This window comes from Pteropus vampyrus, unplaced genomic scaffold, assembly GCF_000151845.1.
Source record: "Pteropus vampyrus isolate Shadow unplaced genomic scaffold, Pvam_2.0 Scaffold36, whole genome shotgun sequence".
NCBI classification, from domain to species: Eukaryota; Metazoa; Chordata; class Mammalia; order Chiroptera; family Pteropodidae; genus Pteropus; species Pteropus vampyrus.
In genome coordinates, this window is record NW_011888817.1 from 11,483,995 (window position 1) to 11,506,984 (window position 22,990).

The 22,990-nt window shown below is 34.8% G+C and overlaps 1 protein-coding gene across 5 annotated transcripts in view; it reads left to right on the forward strand.

Annotated features, from left to right (window-relative positions):
• Nucleotides 1-22,990, forward strand: part of ZMYM4 (zinc finger MYM-type containing 4) — a 144,916-nt gene that overhangs the window by 39,282 nt on the left and 82,644 nt on the right. For 4 of the 5 annotated variants that reach the window (XR_895767.2, XM_011357958.2, XM_023529353.1 and 1 more), the window contains one exon: nucleotides 11,892-11,937. Coding sequence is in view for 2 of the 5 variants with exons in the window: in XM_011357958.2 (XP_011356260.1) it covers nucleotides 11,892-11,937 (46 nt within the window). In the remaining 3 variants the exon portion in view is untranslated. Of the gene's footprint in view, nucleotides 1-11,891; nucleotides 11,938-14,554; nucleotides 14,595-22,990 lie in introns of those variants that run through there. The other variant, XM_011357961.2, reaches the window with a different exon arrangement.

Consider the following 22,990-nt stretch of genomic DNA (forward strand, 5'->3'; position numbering starts at 1 on the left):
CAGTGATACATTGATAAGGAGTTAATATCCAAAATATATAAAGAACTCATGCAACTGAATACCAAAAAAAGTCTGATTTAAAAATGAGCAGAGGATCTGAATAGGCATTTCTCCAAAGGAGACATGCAGATGGGCAGTAGACACGAAATGATGCTTAACATCAGTAATCATCAGAGAAATACAAATTGAAACCACAATGATATATCATCTCACACCTGTCAGAATGGCTATCATCAGTAAATCAACAAACAGCAAGTGTTGGTGAGGATGGGGGCAAAAGAGAAATCTCATACACTGTTGGTGGGATTACAAATTGGTGCAGCCACTATGGAAAACAGTCGGGAGGTTCCTCAAAAAAAATTAAAAATAGAACTACCATATGACCCATCAGTCCCACTTCTGGGTATTTATCTGAAGAAATCCAAAACATTAATTAGAAAGATATATGCATTCCTGTGTTCAGTGCAGCATTATTTACAATAGCCAAGTTATGGAAGCAACCTAAGCATCCATAGATAGACAAATAGATAAAGAGGAAGTGGTGCATGTATACAATGGAATATTACTGAGCCACAAAATAGAATGAAACCTTGCCATTTGTGATGACATGGATGGACCTAGAGGGTATTACGCTAAGTGAAATAAGTCAGAGAAAGACAACAAAGAAATACAGTAGAAACAAGTGGTTGCTTGCCAGTTGGGAGAGGACTTGGACTGTGTGATAAAGGCGAAGGGATTTAGAAGTATTAATTGGCAGTTTCAGAATAGTCACAGGGATGTAAAGTACAGCATGGGGAATATAGTCAGTAATATTGTAATAACTGTATGATTCTAGACTTATGGGGGATCACCTTGTAAGTTATATAAATGTCTAACCACTATACTGTACACCTGAAACCGATATAATATTGAAAGTCAATTGTAATTGAAAAATAAAAAAAATTGAAAGTTATCAATTTTTTAAAAAAGAAAATCAGTTTGGTTTTTAAGTTCTATTAAATCTTTCATGAAACTTGAGGGGTGAGTAGTAAGACATTTGATTTCAAAGCTAATATATTTGCTAAAAAGTACCTAAACACATGTAGTAAAAAGCACATTATTACAAAGTTAAGTGTTACTTGTAAATTTGTTGTCACCTAGTTGGTGAGATTATAGGCCAGGCCAAGCAGGTATTGTGGAATCTCTGCCCATCATTTAATCGTGAGCACTGTTCGTGTTACTTCCTTGTACAATGTTAAGAGGAGTATTCTCTAGCAGGTTTGAATTAAACAAAAAATTAAAGAGAGTCAAAGACACTGTCCCTTAATTGATGCTCTACCTTATTTATTTATTTGGACACAAAGTTTTCTTTAAATATTTCTTTGGAAGAAGGGACACCACACTCCACTTAGAGGTCATGCCATGAATGCATAGGAAATGAGTTCCCACAGCTAAGGTTCCTTTCCAGTGGTTTTCATAAAGGGCGCTTCTCTGGGTGGAATAGGCTGACACGTCAGTTGAACCCAGGTATCTTTCTCTTTGGCTTTCTTCTTTGGTCATTTTCCTTCACATGTTTCAGGAAGCTAGCTTGGTTCGGAGAGTGCTTAATATGCTCAGTAGGTACGTTAATTCTCTTGGCAAGAATCTTGTCCTTGGTTTATAATAGTGCCAACCTCATGCTGGGTAACATCATAGATTCTTCCAGTTTTGCCATGTAACATTTGTGGGGCATTCCTTTTGAATAGTGCCGATTCCCTTGATGTTTACAATATCACCTACCTTATAGATTTGTGTGTATGTGGCCAAAGGAACAATTCCATATTTTCTAAAAGACTAAGAGAACATATAGCAGGTGCTCTCCTCTTCCTCTTTGTGTTGGTCATTTTGGTAAATTACTGGAAGATGGTGGTTCTGGCGGAAAGGTTGCTCTACTTTATTAAGAAGTTCAGATACATAGAGATTTGCATAAAAATGAAGTTATCTCATAGCATAGGAAATTGCACTTGAGAGGCTTCATTGTATTAAAAATGTTTAACACATTTGAATGAATGCTTTAAAAAGTACTTTTAAAATTATCGGCAGATGCCCACGTAACAATTCTAGTTAATCTTATTTCAGTAGTGTCTTTTAGTTTTTTACTGCCTTAACTTCATAGAAGTACAGTCGACCCTTGAATAACACCGTGGCTAGGGGCACCGACCCCCGCACACTCAAAAATCTACATATACCTTTTGACTCCCCCAAAACAACTGCTGATAGCCTACTGTTGACTGGAATCCTTACCAATAACAAATAGTTGATTAACACATATTTTGTGTGTTATGTGAATTATATACTGTATTCTTAACATTAAAGTAAGCTAAAGAAAAATGCTATTAAAATCATTAGGAAGAGAAAATGTAGTTACAGTACTTATTGAAAAAATCGGCATATAAGTTGACACATGCAGTTCAAACCTGTGTTCAAGAGTCAGCTGTACATTAATGGTGAGCTACTCTGACTCTCTTCCCAACTCTACTTTCAGTGACATCAGACTGGTAGTTTAAAATCAGCCACAGTGGGAGTACTTGCACCATGGAAATCAACTAAAGCTAAAATTACATAAAGTACATAAAATTATATATCCTAGGGGCCAGGCAGGCATGTCTTTGCATCAGCTTGGCGGCTTATTTTTTCTTTTTTGGTTGTCTAGACTTGAAGTGATTATGGAGGAAGTATTTATAATACAGATTAAACTTAAAATATAACATCTTCATACAATTGTGAATTGCACAAATTAAGGAAACTTTCTCCAATACTGGCAAAGTGTTATATGATTCAGCAAAAGAATGGATAATTGGAATTTGGACATTCACCTTGGTTATTTTACTTTCATCTTTCTCACCGAAGTAAAAGAATACATCAGCCAACATTCATGTGGTAAATACTACATTCATTCATCCATTGCAGTTATAGGTTGGCTGTGGATACAGAAGTCTCCCAAGACATCAATGAAAGCATTCTGTGAGAATGAATTATAATAAACTTAGGTGCTTGCATTTTTTTTCAGAGTTATTAAATATTTACCAGCACATTATTGGATAGAATCCACACAATATTTTAGCAGTAAAAAACTGGTAGTGGGTAGTTGGGGAACATAAGTGGTAAGACTGTAGAAATAGAACCTAAAACTAATTGACTTTGCTTCCAAACTGGTTAGCAGTTAGTCTCTTTAGGAAGCCACATGCAGGGCCCTCTGTGTGTTTGATGGCAATAGTATAATAAAAACTGTTAGATGCTATAGCCAATGAGAAGTAGAAGAAATGTTTGTTTTTGCTTTTTTTTTCTCACTTCATCTTCATACAAAAACTGAATTGTGATTTGACTGACAAGACATTTATGTGTAAACTGTATTTGTGGCTTATAAACTGCAAATGTTAAATGTGATATAGAGAGAATGTCTTTCTCTCTACTCCATGTGTTCACTCACACCTTTTGGGAATGAACTGAAGACGCAAAGCACTCTTGTTTATATGTAAACAATGCAGAGAATATCTACGAGGTCCTGACGAGCACACATTGTTCATGCTTAGAGTGCAGACTCTGAAGATGAAGGCATTATGTCTCAGACTGGGACTTGGCAAGTATTTCACGGGGTTTAGCTGCCATCAGGCAAGATATCTCTCCAAGGTTACCCCTCACCCCAGAAACCCAGGCTCTAGCACACAGGACCTCCTTCCTGGGGGCTGTCAGTCACCCAAAGCCCCACCCCACCCTCATGCCAAGTTTTTCCTTGTTTTCAGCCAGGGAGGAGTAGGCAGCCCAGCTGTCACTCACTCTCAGTAACCTGTGTCAGAGTGAAAAAAATTTGAGAAGTATTAAAGATAGAGAAATTTTTATCTTTTTTTTTTTTTTTAGGCGAGGCAACCCTTGGTTGACCTCACAGATTGCAAGGACTTTGTCAGTTTACAATCTCTAATTTTTTAATTTTTATTTATTTTTTACACCTTCAACTGGTCTTTCTAGGTGGTCTCCCATTCAAGTACTAACCAGGCCTGACCCTGCTTAGCTTCCAAAATCAGACGAGATCGGGCTCGTTCAGGGTAGCATGGCCGTAGACTTATCTTTAAGACACTGATTCACTCAAAGATCTGGGTCAAATGGTGTCTACATTTAATCTCACGCACTAGTCTACAGAAACAGGAAAGCAAAATTTTTTTTGTTTAAGTTGACTTTAAGTGAGATGTTCCATATCTGGTACCATAACTCATTGGACAGGGACTAATTATATAATGTCCTGACAAGAATGAGCCTTACTGATTCCTAGTCTCTGATGGTGCTGTGCACCTTGCGTATCCATTATGGAACCTTGTCCTACAGTAGTATTTGAAGGGATCTGGGAGACCTTACAGAGTAATCTGAAGACTATTCAGGAATAGCTTTTGAATAAAAATACTGTCTGCCTGCTTATCTCTCTCTCTGTCCATCTATTCATCTACCTATGGTTTTGTCCAGAGAGCTAAAGTGATTAAATTATCTATACTAGAGAGTCAGGCAGACAAGTTTTGCCATGAGCTGATTCACCTCTAGAGTTAAAGGTGCCTGCAGGAAGGTTGTATGTGGACAGCTGAGGCCGCTTGCAGAACAGAGTGGAGGTTATGGGGTAGCAGAGGGAGAATGGAGAGTACTGTATGTATGTTTTTATAGTTTCTAATATCCAGTGCCTGGGACATTGATCTCTCATTCATCAGTAAGTAATTATTGAGTGTGTACAATATGCCAGACACCATTCTAGGTATTTTGGTTGTATCAAAAAAATACTCTTAATTAGCTTACATTCTAGTGACATGACATTGGTATATATCATAGGAGGAAGATGAAAACAGAGAGACTTATAGTTAGGAAAGATAGACTCTCCATAGTAATCTGTTTGCTCTCATTTTTGGAATTATAATTATGGATTTTTTTAATGGTAGCCTACATTTCCGTGGCCTTTCAATGGAGGATCCTAGGCTTCTCTGTCTCTCCCACTTCCCCACTGAAAGGAGGATGGGTGGAGCAATGCCAGGACATTATTTGGACCACTCCAGGTTCATTTTTTGGGGCATTCTAGCTTGCTTTCTTACTTGAGGCTACTGTGCTATCTTACTCGCTTAGGTGCTTTTCCATACTGCAAAAGCTAAATTAACTCTGATCTGTTTTGTCTTGACATGAGAGCTTCCTTGCATTCAGGTAGCCTGTCTATAACAGTGGTCCTCAACCTTTTTGGCACCAGGGACCAGTTTTGTGGAAGACAGTTTTTCCACAGACCTGGGACCGGGGGAATGTTTTTGGGATGATTCAAGCACATTACACTTATTGTGCACTTTATTATTATTACATTGTAGTATATAATGAAGTAATTATATAACACCATAATGCAGAATCAGTGGGAGCCCTTAGCTTGCTTTCTTGCAACTAGATGGTCCCGTCTGAGGGAGTTGGAGACAGTGACACCCAAAGTGTGTTGCCTATAACCAATCTATTCCGTAATCTCATTTTGGTTGCTGTCACTACAGAAAACCCTACTTCACAAAAATTGGAGTTTGGAAATGGAAGCAGGCTTTTGAGTGTTTTTGTGGCAATCTCAGGATTCCACCTTGACTTTAATCCAGAATGTATGGAGATTTGAAGTTGTCTCAGACATACTTTTAAGGCCACCGTCATTGGTGATGTCAAGCAGTTGATCCTCTTCTAGCACAGACAAAGTTGATTCACCTGGCTTATTCATAAATGGGTCGTGAATCCATTCCTTTCCAGTTTGGGGTCTTTTGTGGTTGGAAAGTAATACTTAAACTTGAAAGCTGAAATAAATCATCAGCTGAGAGAAAGAAGGCCCTGGTTCAGTCTCTTTCAAAATCTCTGCTAATGTTTGAAACGTCAAAAATCCCAGTGTTCACTTGTTGCCCTCATAATTCCAGTTTGGCTTTGAATGTAGCCACTTTTTCTGCTGACTTGAAACACGGTTGTTGTTTTCTCCTTGAAGTGACAGATTTGAGGTGGTTAAGCAAGTTGAATATGTTACACAAATAAGCAAATTTTGCGACCTGTTCTGTGTCACTGAAATTTGCTGCCATGGTGCCTGTTTTTCTAAAAAATCTTTGGAGTGGCTCTCATACTCAGAGACTCTGAAAAATAGATTGCACAAAAACTAGTATTGTTGTCTCATTGTGAACATTGGTAGACTTGTCAACCTAGATTGCATACCACAGTGACTCATTAATTCTCTCTTAACAGTTGTGCCTCAATATCCTCTGTTATTTCATCAGTTCATCTAGTTATGGTGCTAGCCGAAAGAGGAACACTTGCCTCCTTTTCAACTCCAGCTTTTCCTAAAAGTTCATGACAAATATCTGTAGCAGCAGGCTGGATCAACTCTTCACCAATAGTAAAGGGCTTCTTAGCTTTAGCATTGTGGTTAGCTGCTAAGAGTGATGCTTTCAGAGCAGATACATTTCGTGAAGTGGTGGTCTTCAGTAATTGCTTCTGTTCATGTTCACGTTTTATTTCTGTGGAAAAACTCCAAAGGCTTGTCTTTTAATTCAGGGTACTTTGTCTCCATATGGTGAAGCAGTTTTGAAAGTTTCATGGCTTCATTGGTTGCCACATATTATACAAAGCAGGCTTGGAGAGTGTGAATCACCGGTTGCAGTGAACCCGTAATTTAAATAGGACTCTTGCTATTTCCTTTTAAATGCAGCTTTCTTTTTGTTGGTAGTCTTAGAGTCTTCTGCTGTCTCATCACTGGGTCTATCTCTCTTTTCAAAGAAGCTCTCCAGTGATGCTTGTTTATACTCATTTGGCCAGGGTTAGCTTGTGGGCTCACCAAAACTGTGACTGAGACAAATGTGCAGTATGGTAAAGAGGTGTGGACAGAAATGGTAAATAAAATAATGGGTGGGCCACGTGCTGACTAAAATAAGTGTCGGATTCTGACTTAAAGCCTGCCACCAGATGCAGCTCTACAATTGAAGTACATCAACTCACTTGCCAGTATAAAGCCTGCCACTAGATACAGCTTCTCACTTGCCATTCACTGATAGGGTTTTGATTTGTGTCTGCAAGCAGTTGATTTATTATGGTCTCTGTCTAGTCAACCCTCTCTGCTAATGTTAATCTGTATTTGCAGCCACTCCCCAATGCTAGCATCACTGCCTCAGCTCCATCTGAGATCATCAGACATAAGATTCTCAAAAAGAGCGTGCAAACTAGATCCCTCGCATGCGTAGTTCACAGTAGCGTTTGTGCTCCTATGAGAATCTAATGCCTGATCTGAAGGGAGCTGAGGTGGTTTTGCTAGTGCTTGGGAGCGGCTGCAAATACAGATGAAGCCTTGCTCGTTTGCCTGCTGCTCACCTACTGCTGTGCGGCCCGGTTCCTAACAGTCCACAGACCAGCATTGGTCAGTGGCCTAGGGTTTGGGGACCCTTGGTCTATAAGACTGTATGCTGTGCATTTAGCCAAATGCGTCTTTAGATGAATGGGGTGGCCTTCGGAAAAAGAAACCCAAGAAACTCCTCAGCTTATTTTTTGCTATTTGCCACTTAAACATGTCACCAGTCAGGGAAAAATGAGTTCATTAGTTCACTGGAATGAACGCTGGTTGATTCCCCAACGACTGGTACTCCTTTTTCCCCACTGTGTAGCATACAGATGGTCTAAGTGGACTGAGTAGACGTCATGAATTGTCTAAGCCAAACAAGGTAATGCCTCCTTCCTAATGAAGTAATTGGTTCAGGAAATAAAACCTAGGCCAGTTGTTGACTGGTTATGAGATTGTCCAGTCCATTAAATACTCAGAAACATTGCTAGGAGTTGTGGGGCATCTGTAGTCTCTCCTTTTGTGGATGATGTGGTGCACGGATGAAGGTGAAACTTAGAGGTGGCAAGAGTTGAGAGATGTATAAAAAAAGGGAGCTAAAACAATGATAAAAGTGTGTCTGAAGCTTACCTAATCTTCAGACTTTTTACTTTCATAAGCCAATAAATTCCCTGTCATATTTGAGCTAGTTTACAGTTGACTCTTAATGTGGGGTTCGGGATGCCGACTCCCTCCCCCATGCAATTGGAATTCTGTGTATAACTTTTGACTTCCCCAAATCTTAACTACTAATAGCCTACTTACTATTCACCAGAAGCCTTATCGATAACAGAAAGTTAACCAATACGTATTTGTGTGTTATATGTATTATATACTGTATTCTTAGAATAAAGTAAGCTAGAGAAAAGAAAATGTTACTAATAAAATCATAAGGAAAACACATTCACAGTATCTATTGAAAAAAGTCCATACATAAGAGGACCTGTGTAGTTCAAATCTCTGTTATTCAAGGGTCGAGTGTATTTTTTCTGTGTGTTTTTAAACAGCTTTATAAAGATATAATTCATATGTCATGCAATTCACCCATTTAAAGTGTACAATTCAATAATTTTTAGTATTTTCACAGTTGTGTAACTACAGTTTTAGATCATTTTCATCACCTGAAAAAGAAATCCTGTACCAATTAGTACTCTATTCTCTCTTTTTTCCCCACCCCTCCAGCAGTCCAGCTACTAATCTATTTTGTCTGTGTGGTTTTGAAATGTTTATGCAGTGTCAATAAAAGGGACTTGCTGGATGATATTGTGTTTATTTGTAAACAAACATATAAATGGTTTGGCATCTGAAGGCAATGTTTTAGTCCTTGTGTTTTTTCTACTTGAGAGGGAGGCTGAGAGGTAGGAAAACAGGGTTTGGTTTTAAACCATAGAGAAGAAAATTTAATCCTGGAATTTTTGCCACTTGAAAGTGTCTACTGAAGTGTCAGCTCCTGATGTTCTTCCCATCTAGTTTCTTTGTTTCGTCTGAGTCATAATCAATTGCTACTATTTCTTGTATTCAGTATAAGTTTAATTAATGTATTTTATTTTCATTTTGTTAAATAGTTTTCATAATAAAATTTGGTCTCAATTCCAAATCTTCTTTCCTTTTATAATGTGGAAGTCATTGATGTTTTGTCTTCCAGCTTGCAGAGAAGTGCGATGTCAGTCTGGTTCTTGTTTCTTATAGAACATAGTATTAGTCAGCAGTTAGGTTTTATAATCAACTCACAAGATGAAATAGTACATAGTACAAATTACCTTAGAAAATCCCTTTAAGTCATCCATAAACTATAGACATACCACTCTAGTAATATCATCAATATCATTTTTTTCTTATAACATTGAGTATGATTGTAGTTTCTTTGGTTGAGCATTACATAAAGTTCTAGGGGAAATATTGTACAAAAATGCATTATGTTTAAACACTTGGATCCCTCTCAGTGCAGACAAGTGCTTTCATGATTTGCCTTGCAGAGTCCTCTCCTATTTCCCTTTCATTCTGGAATATAACTCATGAATGGAGTGGTAGGTAGAGTGGCTTTACTGTTTCTCTGCCTTCCTTTCCTTTTCATTGTTTATATAGTTGAATTCAGTTACATTAAATGCATTTTATGAATCACTTGCACTATAGCTTTCTTTATTCTTCATGTTTTCTTTTGGAATTCTGAAATCTCATCAGGATGTATCTTTTTTCCATTAACTTTGGTATTTGGTGGGCTTATTCGATCTTGAATGTTCATATTTTTAGTTCAGAGAAATTTTCTTGTATTACTTCATCTTTTCATTGTTTTCTCCTTTAGGGATTCCTCTGAGATTGCTGTTAGACCTACTGGTTGTCTTTCATGTTGTTATATAAAATATCTTTTCCAGATCTTTGATTTTTTTTGTTTTATTTTTTTGAAACTGAGAACTTTGTCAGTAGCCTGTCCAATAAAATTTTAATTTTTTCTGTTATTTGTTTTCGAATATCCTCTCATGTCTCTTTTTCAAGGCCATCTATGTTTGTTTATTTGCATCTGTAGCCTCTCAGTCATCTCAGAAACTACTTGAAATACTTTTTAGAAGTTTCTTTTCTGTACATTAATTGATTTTTTTTCTGGAGTAGTTGTTCTCTTTGTTTACCTTGACCTTCTCTTTCACAGTAATTTCTTTCAGGAGCCTGGGATCCTTGGTTGTTTGCATTTACGACTGTCATATTATTGATTACTGTAGTAGTTGTGTTTCCTCTGCAGATGTGTAGGTAGCTAGATTGTTCTTATTCTTTTAAACATTTCTCCCTTGAATGAAGAGACACTGTGGGTTATATAGTAGGCAACGTTTATCAAGAAGTAGCCTTTCTTGTATTCTTGCCAAATCGATGAGTAGTGGCAGGGAAACAGGAAATTGGAATGCTCACACTTGCCGAAGTGAGGAGACCTTTAAAGACCAGAAATGGAGCATGCTAGTGTCTTTAGCCCCCAGGTGGAATTGCCTCTGATTTACATTTTTCCCCCTCTGTGTCTTTTAAAGATCTGAAATTATCTCACACTTGGCTTTACTTCTGTCTTAGGCCCTAGCATATTAAAATAGCAACCATCCATGTAACATGGCTCCCTTTCATTTAAAGATCAGCTTATTTCTGGCTTTAACCTAATAGCAAAACCTGTTGATGCTGATGTTCTGTTCAATTTTGATTCAAAGTTTTGCATAATTCTCAATAAATGTTAGCAAGTTCTCAGTAAGTGTTTATTCAGAACACTTATTGGCTGTATTTTTTATTATAAATTTATATGATCCTCTTGTGACATAAAAGTGATTTTTAAAAAATAAGTGTTTTTCAGACTCACAAATAGAACAATCTGATGACGGCGAGAGGGGAGGGAGGTTGGGGGGCTGGGAGAAAGGGGTAAAGCGTTAAGAAGTACAAATTAGTAGTTGATAGATGGTCATATGGAGATGGGGAGCAGAGCATAGGGAATGCAGTTAGCATTAATGTAATGGCTAGGTGGAGAGCCAGAGAAGAGAAAGAGCAATTAGGGAGATCATTTTATAAACTGTACAAATATCTAACCAATGTACTATATACTTGAAACTAATAATAAAATAAAGTTTAAAAAAATAAAGGAACTTTATGGGGGACAAAATTGAACCTCTACCTTTTTCTATACCATATGTAAAAATTAGGATGAAACAAATCATAATCTTACATGAACATCTAAAATTGTAAGACGTCTAGAAGAAAATTTGTGATCAGGCACACAAAAAAACAAAACAAAATTAAAAAGTAATAAATTAAACTAAACATTTAAAACTAAAAACTATCGCTTTTTGGCTTTTTGGCTTTGGGGCTAAGATTAAGTGAAAAAAAAAAGCCTAGAAACTTATGTTCTTTGAAAGACAAAAAGTAAGAAATGAAAAGGCAAGCCAGAGACTGAGAGAAAAATACAATACATTCTCTAACAAAGGATTTTACTCTTAAATTCAATAAAAAGAAAAGAAACAGCCCCATAAAAATGTGAAATGATATAAACACTTTTCAAAAAAGATTTACAAATGGCACATGAAAAGATACTCAACATCATTAGTCTCCACAGTGAGATACTTCATACCTATTAGAATGGCTGAGGTTAAAAAGATTGACAAATGATGGAGATACATTGTTGGAAGTGTATAATGGTACAACCGTTATGGAAAACAGTTGGCAGTTTTTTAAAGAAGTTAAATGTACAACTACCATATGGCCTAGCAGTTCCACTCCTAGGTACTTACCCCCTAAAATGAAAACCTGTATCCACCAAAAAAAAAAATTTTTTTCTTTTATAGTGAGGGCATGTATTATCTCTTCCTCTTTGGTTTATGAGTTTTGGCCTGAGAACTTATTTCGCTCATTCTAAATTTTTTCTTACTCTATTTGGCAGTGTTTTTGTTTATGTTCTGTATTTGTATATTTTGGGTTGAAAATTATAGCTCTTGGGGGAGTCAGGAGGGATATCAAAAAGTACACTGGAAGACTATGATTCTAATGTTATTTTTCCCTTTTTTTCCTTTTTCAGTTTGAGGAGAAAACTGGTGCAGTTTTTGATGAAATTGTAGAGAACTGTAAGTACTATTTTATAAAAAAAACCGGTCATGTCTTTAGATAGATAATAACTATAAGTCCAAATAGAGTATTTATTTATAACAGGATTAATTAATGCGATGATCCAGTATGATTTAGTTGAGATCTCATCATACCCTCTTAATATTTTCAGCAAGTTAGTCTGAATTATAAGTCTTACTCTTTTTTAAGTAATTATTTTATTATCACAATTATTATCTTTGAAATATAGCCACATTTTGTGTATGTGTAAAGTATATAGAAGTATATACTTACCACTTAATAAAGGTTTCTACTTTGTCTGTAGGGCCTCTTAATTTTCTCTTTATATTTTTCCATGATATATGATTTTCTTAAACTGTTTCTTAATGATTATAAAAGTAATACATTCAATTTTACAATATAAAAATGAATAAAGCTGAAAATAAAGGCGTTGTTTTACCGTTCTCCAAAGATAACCAGTTTTAAAAGTTTAATATATATCTTTCCAGACTTTTTTTCTATGAATGTATGTATGTATTTATATGTGGTAGGAGGGGTTTATGTATGTTATATGAGGGGTTATATGAATACTGTTCTTGGTTTTTTCATTTATACTGCCTAGATATCTTTCTGTGTCAGTGTATTTAGATCTATTTCATCCTTTCTAATGGCTGGCTACTGAGTATTTTATTGTATGGCTGTACTATAACTATGTTCCTCTTTCATACATGTGTATAATATTTAAAATTTCTCACTGTTGAAAGCAATATTGAGTATGTATTCCTTATACATCTTTGTCTACTTGTTTAAGTGTTTCTGTAGGTTAAATTCTAGGAATAGAATTGGCGAATCATCAAAGGATGTTTGTGTGCTTGTTTATGAAGGGTAAATTTTGTCATCTATAATTCCTAAATCAAGGGAAATGTGCATTTCTTTTGTTTGTTTACTTCCACCAGTAGGTTAGGTGAGTACCATCTTTCTTTTGGGCATTAGTTAATATTTTTGAGTGAAGACAGTTTTTCAGGCTACATATTGAGAAGTAACTAATTCTCTTGATCTTTAGTGGATTTAGTTTTCTTTTTTCTTGCAGGCAGGCAACAAAGTTAGACTCCAGCTAGCTTATCCAGAAGAACCTTTAGAAGTATATTGGAGTATTTCTCAGAATTTAGGGATGAGGTAAAGAGCACATTTCCTCCAGGAAACTCAGTGAAGGGAGATCATGGACCTGCAATATCCAGTGCTGCCCAAAAGCAGTTATGTTCCAGTGACTTTTATTTTTTCTGTATATCCATTTTAAATTTAAAGTTCTTAGGAAAAAGATTATGATTGTTCCAGCTTGGATCTTATGTTTATCTTCGAACCAGTCATCTATGGTCACGGAAGATAGTGTCATAAAGTAAAACATGGCTGTTAGGAGATATCCCTCAGCCACTGCTACTCACTTTCACTGGATAATTTTTGATTACCTGCTTCTAGACATGCCTTTTCTTAAGTCTGTATACTGGTAATTAATCAAGTAGAAAGTAATCAAATAGCTTTCTAAAGAAGGTTTTAATCTGATGCTTTGTTTGTTAAAAGATGTTGCAACAACAACTATCTTAAAGTGGTAGCAGGAATCTAACCAAGCTGCTGCACTTGGGTCATTTGGTGCCTGGTAAAACATCCCTGCAAACACTGATAGGCTGGAGGTTTATAAGCAGGAGATTTTATACTGAATGTTGAATCCAAATGGTGTGGTAAAGATTACCCTATAATCTACTCCTTTTTGGGCTCTGGAGGCAGTGAATTGACTAGCTTGAAAGGAGATACTGGCCTCTCTCCATGAAGGGATTCAGGAACATAGATACCCAGACAGTAGATGTAAAGGCAGACTGCTCCATAGATGGTATTCAGGAAGCGTCCGATTCCAAAGATGGTCATCCAAGGCCTACCATTTTGACTTGAGGTCTGTATCCAGAAAAAAAGCAGATTCACTGTTCCTTTGACAAATAATGTCTCAAAATGTCTAGTATAATACTAGACCTACCATGTATTGATTGCCCAAGACCATCAGGACATGAGGCTTCAAACACTTGTTTTGTAGATCAAATTCAGCCCTCCTAGAGTACAGCCCTTCTGAAACTCAGCAAAATATAGTATCTGCTGATTGTTGGCACACATAAATTTATCTCCATCAATGAGGAATTTGGGAAGTTTGGTTTAAACATGAAAAAGCTGAGTTGACTTTCCAAAGCTACAGTGTTTTTAGTGGAAGGGATTTAAAAGAAAAAAAGACTTCAGCATTTCATGCAAGTCAAAAGAGAAAGTAAGGTTGTCCGGCCTAGCAGTTCCACTCCTAGGTACTTACCCCCTAAAATGAAAACCTGTATCCACCAAAAAAAAAAATTTTTTTCTTTTATAGTGAGGGCATGTATTATCTCTTCCTCTTTGGTTTATGAGTTTTGGCCTGAGAACTTAATTCGCTCATTCTAAATTTTTTCTTACTCTATTTGGCAGTGTTTTTGTTTATGTTCTGTATTTGTATATTTTGGGTTGAAAATTATAGCTCTTGGGGGAGTCAGGAGGGATATCAAAAAGTACACTGGAAGACTATGATTCTAATGTTATTTTTCCCTTTTTTTCCTTTTTCAGTTTGAGGAGAAAACTGGTGCAGTTTTTGATGAAATTGTAGAGAACTGTAAGTACTATTTTATAAAAAAAACCGGTCATGTCTTTAGATAGATAATAACTATAAGTCCAAATAGAGTATTTATTTATAACAGGATTAATTAATGTGATGATCCAGTATGATTTAGTTGAGATCTCATCATACCCTCTTAATATTTTCAGCAAGTTAGTCTGAATTATAAGTCTTACTCTTTTTTAAGTAATTATTTTATTATCACAATTATTATCTTTGAAATATAGCCACATTTTGTGTATGTGTAAAGTATATAGAAGTATATACTTACCACTTAATAAAGGTTTCTACTTTGTCTGTAGGGCCTCTTAATTTTCTCTTTATATTTTTCCATGATATATGATTTTCTTAAACTGTTTCTTAATGATTATAAAAGTAATACATTCAATTTTACAATATAAAAATGAATAAAGCTGAAAATAAAGGCGTTGTTTTACCGTTCTCCAAAGATAACCAGTTTTAAAAGTTTAATATATATCTTTCCAGACTTTTTTTCTATGAATGTATGTATGTATTTATATGTGGTAGGAGGGGTTTATGTATGTTATATGAGGGGTTATATGAATACTGTTCTTGGTTTTTTCATTTATACTGCCTAGATATCTTTCTGTGTCAGTGTATTTAGATCTATTTCATCCTTTCTAATGGCTGGCTACTGAGTATTTTATTGTATGGCTGTACTATAACTATGTTCCTCTTTCATACATGTGTATAATATTTAAAATTTCTCACTGTTGAAAGCAATATTGAGTATGTATTCCTTATACATCTTTGTCTACTTGTTTAAGTGTTTCTGTAGGTTAAATTCTAGGAATAGAATTGGCGAATCATCAAAGGATGTTTGTGTGCTTGTTTATGAAGGGTAAATTTTGTCATCTATAATTCCTAAATCAAGGGAAATGTGCATTTCTTTTGTTTGTTTACTTCCACCAGTAGGTTAGGTGAGTACCATCTTTCTTTTGGGCATTAGTTAATATTTTTGAGTGAAGACAGTTTTTCAGGCTACATATTGAGAAGTAACTAATTCTCTTGATCTTTAGTGGATTTAGTTTTCTTTTTTCTTGCAGGCAGGCAACAAAGTTAGACTCCAGCTAGCTTATCCAGAAGAACCTTTAGAAGTATATTGGAGTATTTCTCAGAATTTAGGGATGAGGTAAAGAGCACATTTCCTCCAGGAAACTCAGTGAAGGGAGATCATGGACCTGCAATATCCAGTGCTGCCCAAAAGCAGTTATGTTCCAGTGACTTTTATTTTTTCTGTATATCCATTTTAAATTTAAAGTTCTTAGGAAAAAGATTATGATTGTTCCAGCTTGGATCTTATGTTTATCTTCGAACCAGTCATCTATGGTCACGGAAGATAGTGTCATAAAGTAAAACATGGCTGTTAGGAGATATCCCTCAGCCACTGCTACTCACTTTCACTGGATAATTTTTGATTACCTGCTTCTAGACATGCCTTTTCTTAAGTCTGTATACTGGTAATTAATCAAGTAGAAAGTAATCAAATAGCTTTCTAAAGAAGGTTTTAATCTGATGCTTTGTTTGTTAAAAGATGTTGCAACAACAACTATCTTAAAGTGGTAGCAGGAATCTAACCAAGCTGCTGCACTTGGGTCATTTGGTGCCTGGTAAAACATCCCTGCAAACACTGATAGGCTGGAGGTTTATAAGCAGGAGATTTTATACTGAATGTTGAATCCAAATGGTGTGGTAAAGATTACCCTATAATCTACTCCTTTTTGGGCTCTGGAGGCAGTGAATTGACTAGCTTGAAAGGAGATACTGGCCTCTCTCCATGAAGGGATTCAGGAACATAGATATCCAGACAATAGATGTAAAGGCAGACTGCTCCATAGATGGTATTCAGGAAGCGTCCGATTCCAAAGATGGTCATCCAAGGCCTACCATTTTGACTTGAGGTCTGTATCCAGAAAAAAAGCAGATTCACTGTTCCTTTGACAAATAATGTCTCAAAATGTCTAGTATAATACTAGACCTACCATGTATTGATTGCCCAAGACCATAAGGACATGAGGCTTCAAACACTTGTTTTGTAGATCAAATTCAGCCCTCCTAGAGTACAGCCCTTCTGAAACTCAGCAAAATATAGTATCTGCTGATTGTTGGCACACATAAATTTATCTCCATCAATGAGGAATTTGGGAAGTTTGGTTTAAACATGAAAAAGCTGAGTTGACTTTCCAAAGCTACAGTGTTTTTAGTGAAAGGGATTTAAAAGAAAAAAAGACTTCAGCATTTCATGCAAGTCAAAAGAGAAAGTAAGGTTGTCCAACTTCTAGTTCATCATTTGTGCGGAGAATTTGTTCTCTGAATTTTTTAGGATATAGTGATAGAGGAAGTGACTGATACTGTGGATTATCCTCATTTATATTTTCTTAACCACTGCCAGTTTATGTGAAGTTTGAAGATGTTCAGATAGAATAGAGAAAGTTTTTAAAAAATGTATTCAGTAGTTGCTTCTTTAAATCAAGGACTAATAAATGGCTCTAAAATAACCACCTGGTCATTCACCAATGGTTAATTTTCTTACTGATAGAATAAATTCATTGAAGATGACAAACTTAACAACTTCAAGGGAAAAATAAGAACATTGATGATTTGCTGAAATACAGTTACTTGGATTCAAAAAATTATATTATTTTGATTACTTGCAGTATACCAGTTTATTTGTGGCAAACTTTACATGTCTTTTAAAATTCCTAATAATAAATTGTATTAAGTAGTAGATTAGGTTCAATTGTGTGTAATAGAAACACAATAGAAATATATTTTTGATAATAAAGAAGCCAGGATGATAAGATGGCTGGTTTTCAGGAATCCAGGGGCCATCTGGCTTTTTGTATCACATCTTTAGCACATGGCTTTTATCCCCTTGTGTTCTAAGATGGCTGCTGTGGGTTAGGGAGGAGGACAAAAAGACACACTTCTCTACAGCATCAGCTTCTTCAAGAACTTTCCTAGAAACTCAACCTGTATACTTCAGTTTACATTTTATGAAGCTACTCTAACTTGAAAGAAAACTGGAAATTATAGTCCTTTAAATTGAGCACGTCGTTGCCACCAATAAAAGCAAGGTTCAGGAGAATTGTTACTAAATATGAAATCTCTTCCTTAGCAACCCTCTACACAAAGATACTACCATTGTGTCTATTTTACTAGAAAGGAGGAAAATAGTAAAGCTTAGAGAAGGCATTTAGCTTTTAAATAGTGTAATCAGGATTTTAATATAGGTTTACCTAACTCTAAAGCTCCTCCTTTTAAATCTTAGGTTACCTGTTTTTGAACTGCCCCCTAGTTCACTGGAATTACAGGTTTTTAAGAATAATAATATTTTGCTAGAAATAAAGGAATAATTTGTAAAGTAACTCAGAAATATTTAGTGAGTATTAACCAAGTTTTTGTGGCGGCTTATGGAGTATCAGCATCAATTTGTAATTATATCTGTCATGTCAATGCAGTCCAGTTTTTAAAAGAACTAAGTTTAGCAGGTTTTTTTGTTTTGTTTTGACTCCAGAATTACTTAAAAATTTCTGTTTACATGGTCTGTTGCTGAGTGTTATTTGGGTCCTTTCAACATCGGGAAGGAATATCTTCATGAAAATGTTGAAAACCAAAACCTAGTCTTTAGGATATTAACATCGGCACAAAATTGAGATGACCTTAACTAAAAACACCTTACCATTCTCAAGAATGTTTTAGTTTATTAAAGAAAACACAATCTTTTTGAATTAAATTACATAATTTTAATGAATAAAATGGATCGGTTTTTGCTTTTTCTTTATATTGCTAGAAGGTATATATTTTTGCAAACAATTTACAGCTATATTTTAAGATTATTATCTTTAAAATTGAGTGGTTGCAGGAAACTTTGACAACTTAAAGGAAGATATAAGTTGTTGAATGTATATTTTAGTTTAGGTTGAACAGTAGTATAAGAGACTGGTAAAGTGTGAAAGTATATTGTGAATGTTTGAATATAAGGTGATGCCAAATACAAGGCTCTCATGCATTTTCTGAATGAAAAAATTTAAAAAGTAAAAATTTTACCATCTAGAATACATGTCCTCTTAGACATAGGGATGAAATTCAGATATCTATTGTTCATTTATTAATTTAGTTACATACATAATAAAAACCTTTATTTTAAATAATATTAACTTGGAAAATACTGCTTTTCTCCTAGTGATTTTGTGAAAGGATTTTTAAGTACATAAAATGCATATTTTAGAAATTTGACTTTGTCATCACTATCGTCACTTTTTAAGTCAGTTAACAGTTTTCTGCTGTCTAAATTGTTTGAGATAAAACAGTTTTAATTTGCATTATGCTTACTGATGTGTTCTGCTTAGTAAACCACTTCAAACTTAGTTGTGCAAAACAACAATTTTGTCATGTTCTTGGATTCTGTGGCTCATTTTCAGAAAGGGTATACTGGAGATACCTTATTTTTGCTCCACAATGTCTTGAGTCTTGGCAGGGAAGATAAGAAAAGCTCAGTGGCTTGGTGTTGGAATAATCCGGAAATTATTCTCTCAGGTCTAGTTTGGGCTAGGTGACTAAAAGACTGAGACTGACGACTTGAGCACCTATACAAGGTTTCCTTATTGCCTTGCCTTTTTCAGAACATGATGGACTCAGAGTAGTTGGACTTTTTTTTTTTTTTCCTTTCAATAGTGACTCAGGACTCCAAGCAAAAAAGTAATTCAAATAAGGCAGAAGCTGCATTTTTTCTAACCTAGCTTCAAAAGTCACACAGCATCACTTCCACCACATTCTTTTTGCTACAAGCAAATCCCAAACCTGCCCAGATTTCAGAAGAGGAGCTAGAACTCAGTTCTTTGTAGAAGAAGGGTCAAGGTCATATTGTAAGGAAAGCATATAGATGGGAGATGCAGTTGCAGCCATATTTGAAAAATAAAATCTCTTGTCACAGCATATAATCCTGTCATAGGATATTTTATTCTAAACCAGAAGATGGCTTTAAGAAAAAAAAATCGTTCTGTTGGTCTGTATTTGTATCTTCACAACATTAACTACTTCCTATATATAAACAGAGCTGCATGAATCTGATCATGTATTATTTTTTAAGAGTAACTTTTTGATTTTTCTTTTGGCTTAGCCTCTCCTTTCCATATCATCGGCCCTCTCCTCCCTCATAACCCATGTCAACCTACCTATTTTTGTAGGTAGCCTTCCATGTTTTTCTCCATGCTCACAAAATCATCATATACACACGTGTATACAGATATACATATATAAGGATTTTGAAAGTTTTTATTTTTCATTTAACAAATGGGATTATCACATACATACAGTTCTCCACTTCTCTCACTCAACTGGGATAAGTCCAACGATTACAGTATAAGATTCCATGATTGAGATGTACAGTAAGTCTTTTTTTTTCTTGTTTTTAGGCATTCATGTTGTTTTAGTTTTTTTGGCCATGATAAATAATGATGCATTAAAAAATCCCTTAATGTATGTCTGTATGTTAGTGGTTTTGTATCTGTTGATAGATTATAGACAGTGGAAATTATGGGGTAAAGGGTTTGTGTAATTTTAATAAGTATTGCTGGCCTGCTTTTCAAAAAGGCTTTAATGCCTTACATTCCCACCAGGCATGCTTAAGAACACCTCCCCCTGTCACATCTATCAGACTGCCAAACATGAAGAAGAAATATATACACTTACATATGTATAATATACACTTATATCTCTTCTTCATGTTTGGCAGTCTGATAGATGTGAAATATCACAATGTTAACTTTAATTTGCATTTTCTTAACTCTTATTGAATTTGAATTTAAGCAGCTTTTAATAAGTCGAACAGTTGTATTGGCACCTGTATTATCTAATCATAACTATTTATTAAATAAATGAATAGCCTTTCCCCATTTCTTAAAGTATTTTTATGCCAAGTTGTAGGCTTGTTTTATATTGTAATAATAGTTGTTAAGGTGAGTAACAGTAAGCATGATAAAGGATAATTCTGAAAGAAGATTCATTTAAAAAGATAGATAATCAGTTGGTCATTTAGAAAATTTAACTTTTAGAATACATAGCTTAAAGTTCTTTTGATAATGTAGTAAGGGGTTTTGATTTCATTTGTTTGTTTTTTCCTAAACAAATATTTTTAACAAAAATTTGATTTTTTTAACATAAGCGTTTTCAGTCTTGGTTGAAAAAGTTTTCCTTACACTTTGATTGTATGCTATTCTAGAGTTCCTTGGAATATTTAGAAAACTATTTTTATAGAGTATTAAACACAAAATATAACATGTGAGATATTTAAAACACCACCACCAGCAAACCTTGGCTTCACCACCTAGCTTTAAAAAAATGTATGTTATCACACCTTTGATACAAATTCTTCAGACCAATTTTGTTCTCCTCTTCAAATAGCCATTTTCCTGAATTTTGCTTATTTCTTTATTTTTCTTTATAGTTTCTACCATATTTACATTATTAATACATTGTTTAGTTTGCTTGTTTAATGAACTGTATTTTTTTGAATTATATTGTACGTGTTACCACTTCCTTTATTCTCGTATTTCTGATAGTTGACTATATCATGCATCAATACAGTCGACTATCAGAAATACATAAGCATTGCTCTTATTCATCACTGATGTATGGTAATTTGTTGGATAAATATATTACAATTTTTATTTTAAATTGTGGTAAACACATAATGTAAAATTTACCATCATAACCAGTTTTTAGTATACAGTTCCGTACGTGTTAAGTACATTCACATTGCCGTGCAGTAGGTCTCTAGAACATTTTCATCTTGCAAAACTGAAATTCCTATGCCAATTGAATAAAAATTGCCTTTGCCCTTCGAGGTTCATCCGTGTTATAATATGTGTTAAAATTTTCTTCCTTTCTGTGGCTGAGTAATACTCCATTTTATGGATATACTACATTTTTGTTTATTCATCCCTTGATGAGCATTTGAGTTGCTCCCACATCTTAGTTATTGTTTATAATGCTGCAGTGAACATGGGTGTGCAAATATCCCTTCAAGATTATGTTTTCATTTGTCTTGAATATATACCCAGAAATGGGATTGCTGGTTCATGCCATTATATTTTAAATTTTTCAAGAAACTGCCATAGTGTTTTTAGTAGTGGCTGCACTATTTTGTACGATACCAACAGTACACAAGTTTCTCCAATTTTTCCACATCCTTGCTAACACTAGTTCTAATGGGTGTGAAGTGATCTTATTGTAGTTTTGATTTGCGTTTTTCTAATAATTAGTGATACTGAGTTTCTTTTCAAATGTTTGTTGACCATTTGTATATCTCCTTTGAAGAAGTGTGTGTTCAAATTCTTTGCCCATTTTTGAATCGGGTTACTTTTTTGTTGATTTTGTTGATTGGTCTTTATTCTAGATATTAACCTCTTATCAGATGTATAATTTGCAAATATTTTCTCCAATTTTGTATGTTGTCTTTTTACTTGATAATTTTTTTTAATGTGCAAAAGTTTTAAAGATGCGATGTAGTCCCATTTATTTATTTTTGTTTTTGTCGCTTGTGTTTTTGGTGTCATATCCAAGAAATTGCCAAATCCAATGTCATGAAGCTTTCCCCCTGTGTTTTCTTCTAGAAGTTTTATAGTTTTAGGTTTTATTTAAAAAAACATATCAATTTAAAATTTCACTTTACTATCTGTATACTTCTTGAGGTTTCTAGTTTCTCTATTATACATCTTTCCTCTACAGACATTCTTATATATGTTTTCTAATATATACCAGAAAGTACAATGTATTGAATTTAGTGTAAAATCTATTTCTTAAGGTGGTTCTCTGTCAAAAACAAGTTTAAAGTCTGTTGCTTTAGAGCAGGGATTGGCAACTTTTCTCTCACCAGATAGTATTTTAGGCTTATATATCATACTGTCTCTGTTGCAACAACACAGCTATTCCTTTGTGGCATTAAAGCAGCCATAGACAATACATAAAGGAATGAATGTGTTTGTTTCCAATAAAACTTTATGGAGGCTAAATTTTGAATTTAATTTAATAACATTTCCATGCATCAGGAAATATTTTTCTTTTGATTTTTTTTTTTTAACCATTTAAAAATGTGAAAATCATTCCTTGCTTCTGGGTTATACAAAACTAACAGATGGCTTCTAAACTTAGCAGGTAGTCATAGTTTACCTTTCCCAACTCTAGGTTACATATGGGGAGGTGGTTGTTCAGGGCTAGGGTGTGTACATTCTCAGCTTTACTAGAAATGCAAAACTTATTTTCTTAAGTAGTTTTATTCATTTACACTTCTACCATTGGTTAGCATTTTGGTCATTAGGCATCTGGCCAACAGTTAATATTCATACTTCTAAATTTTGTCAATATAGAAG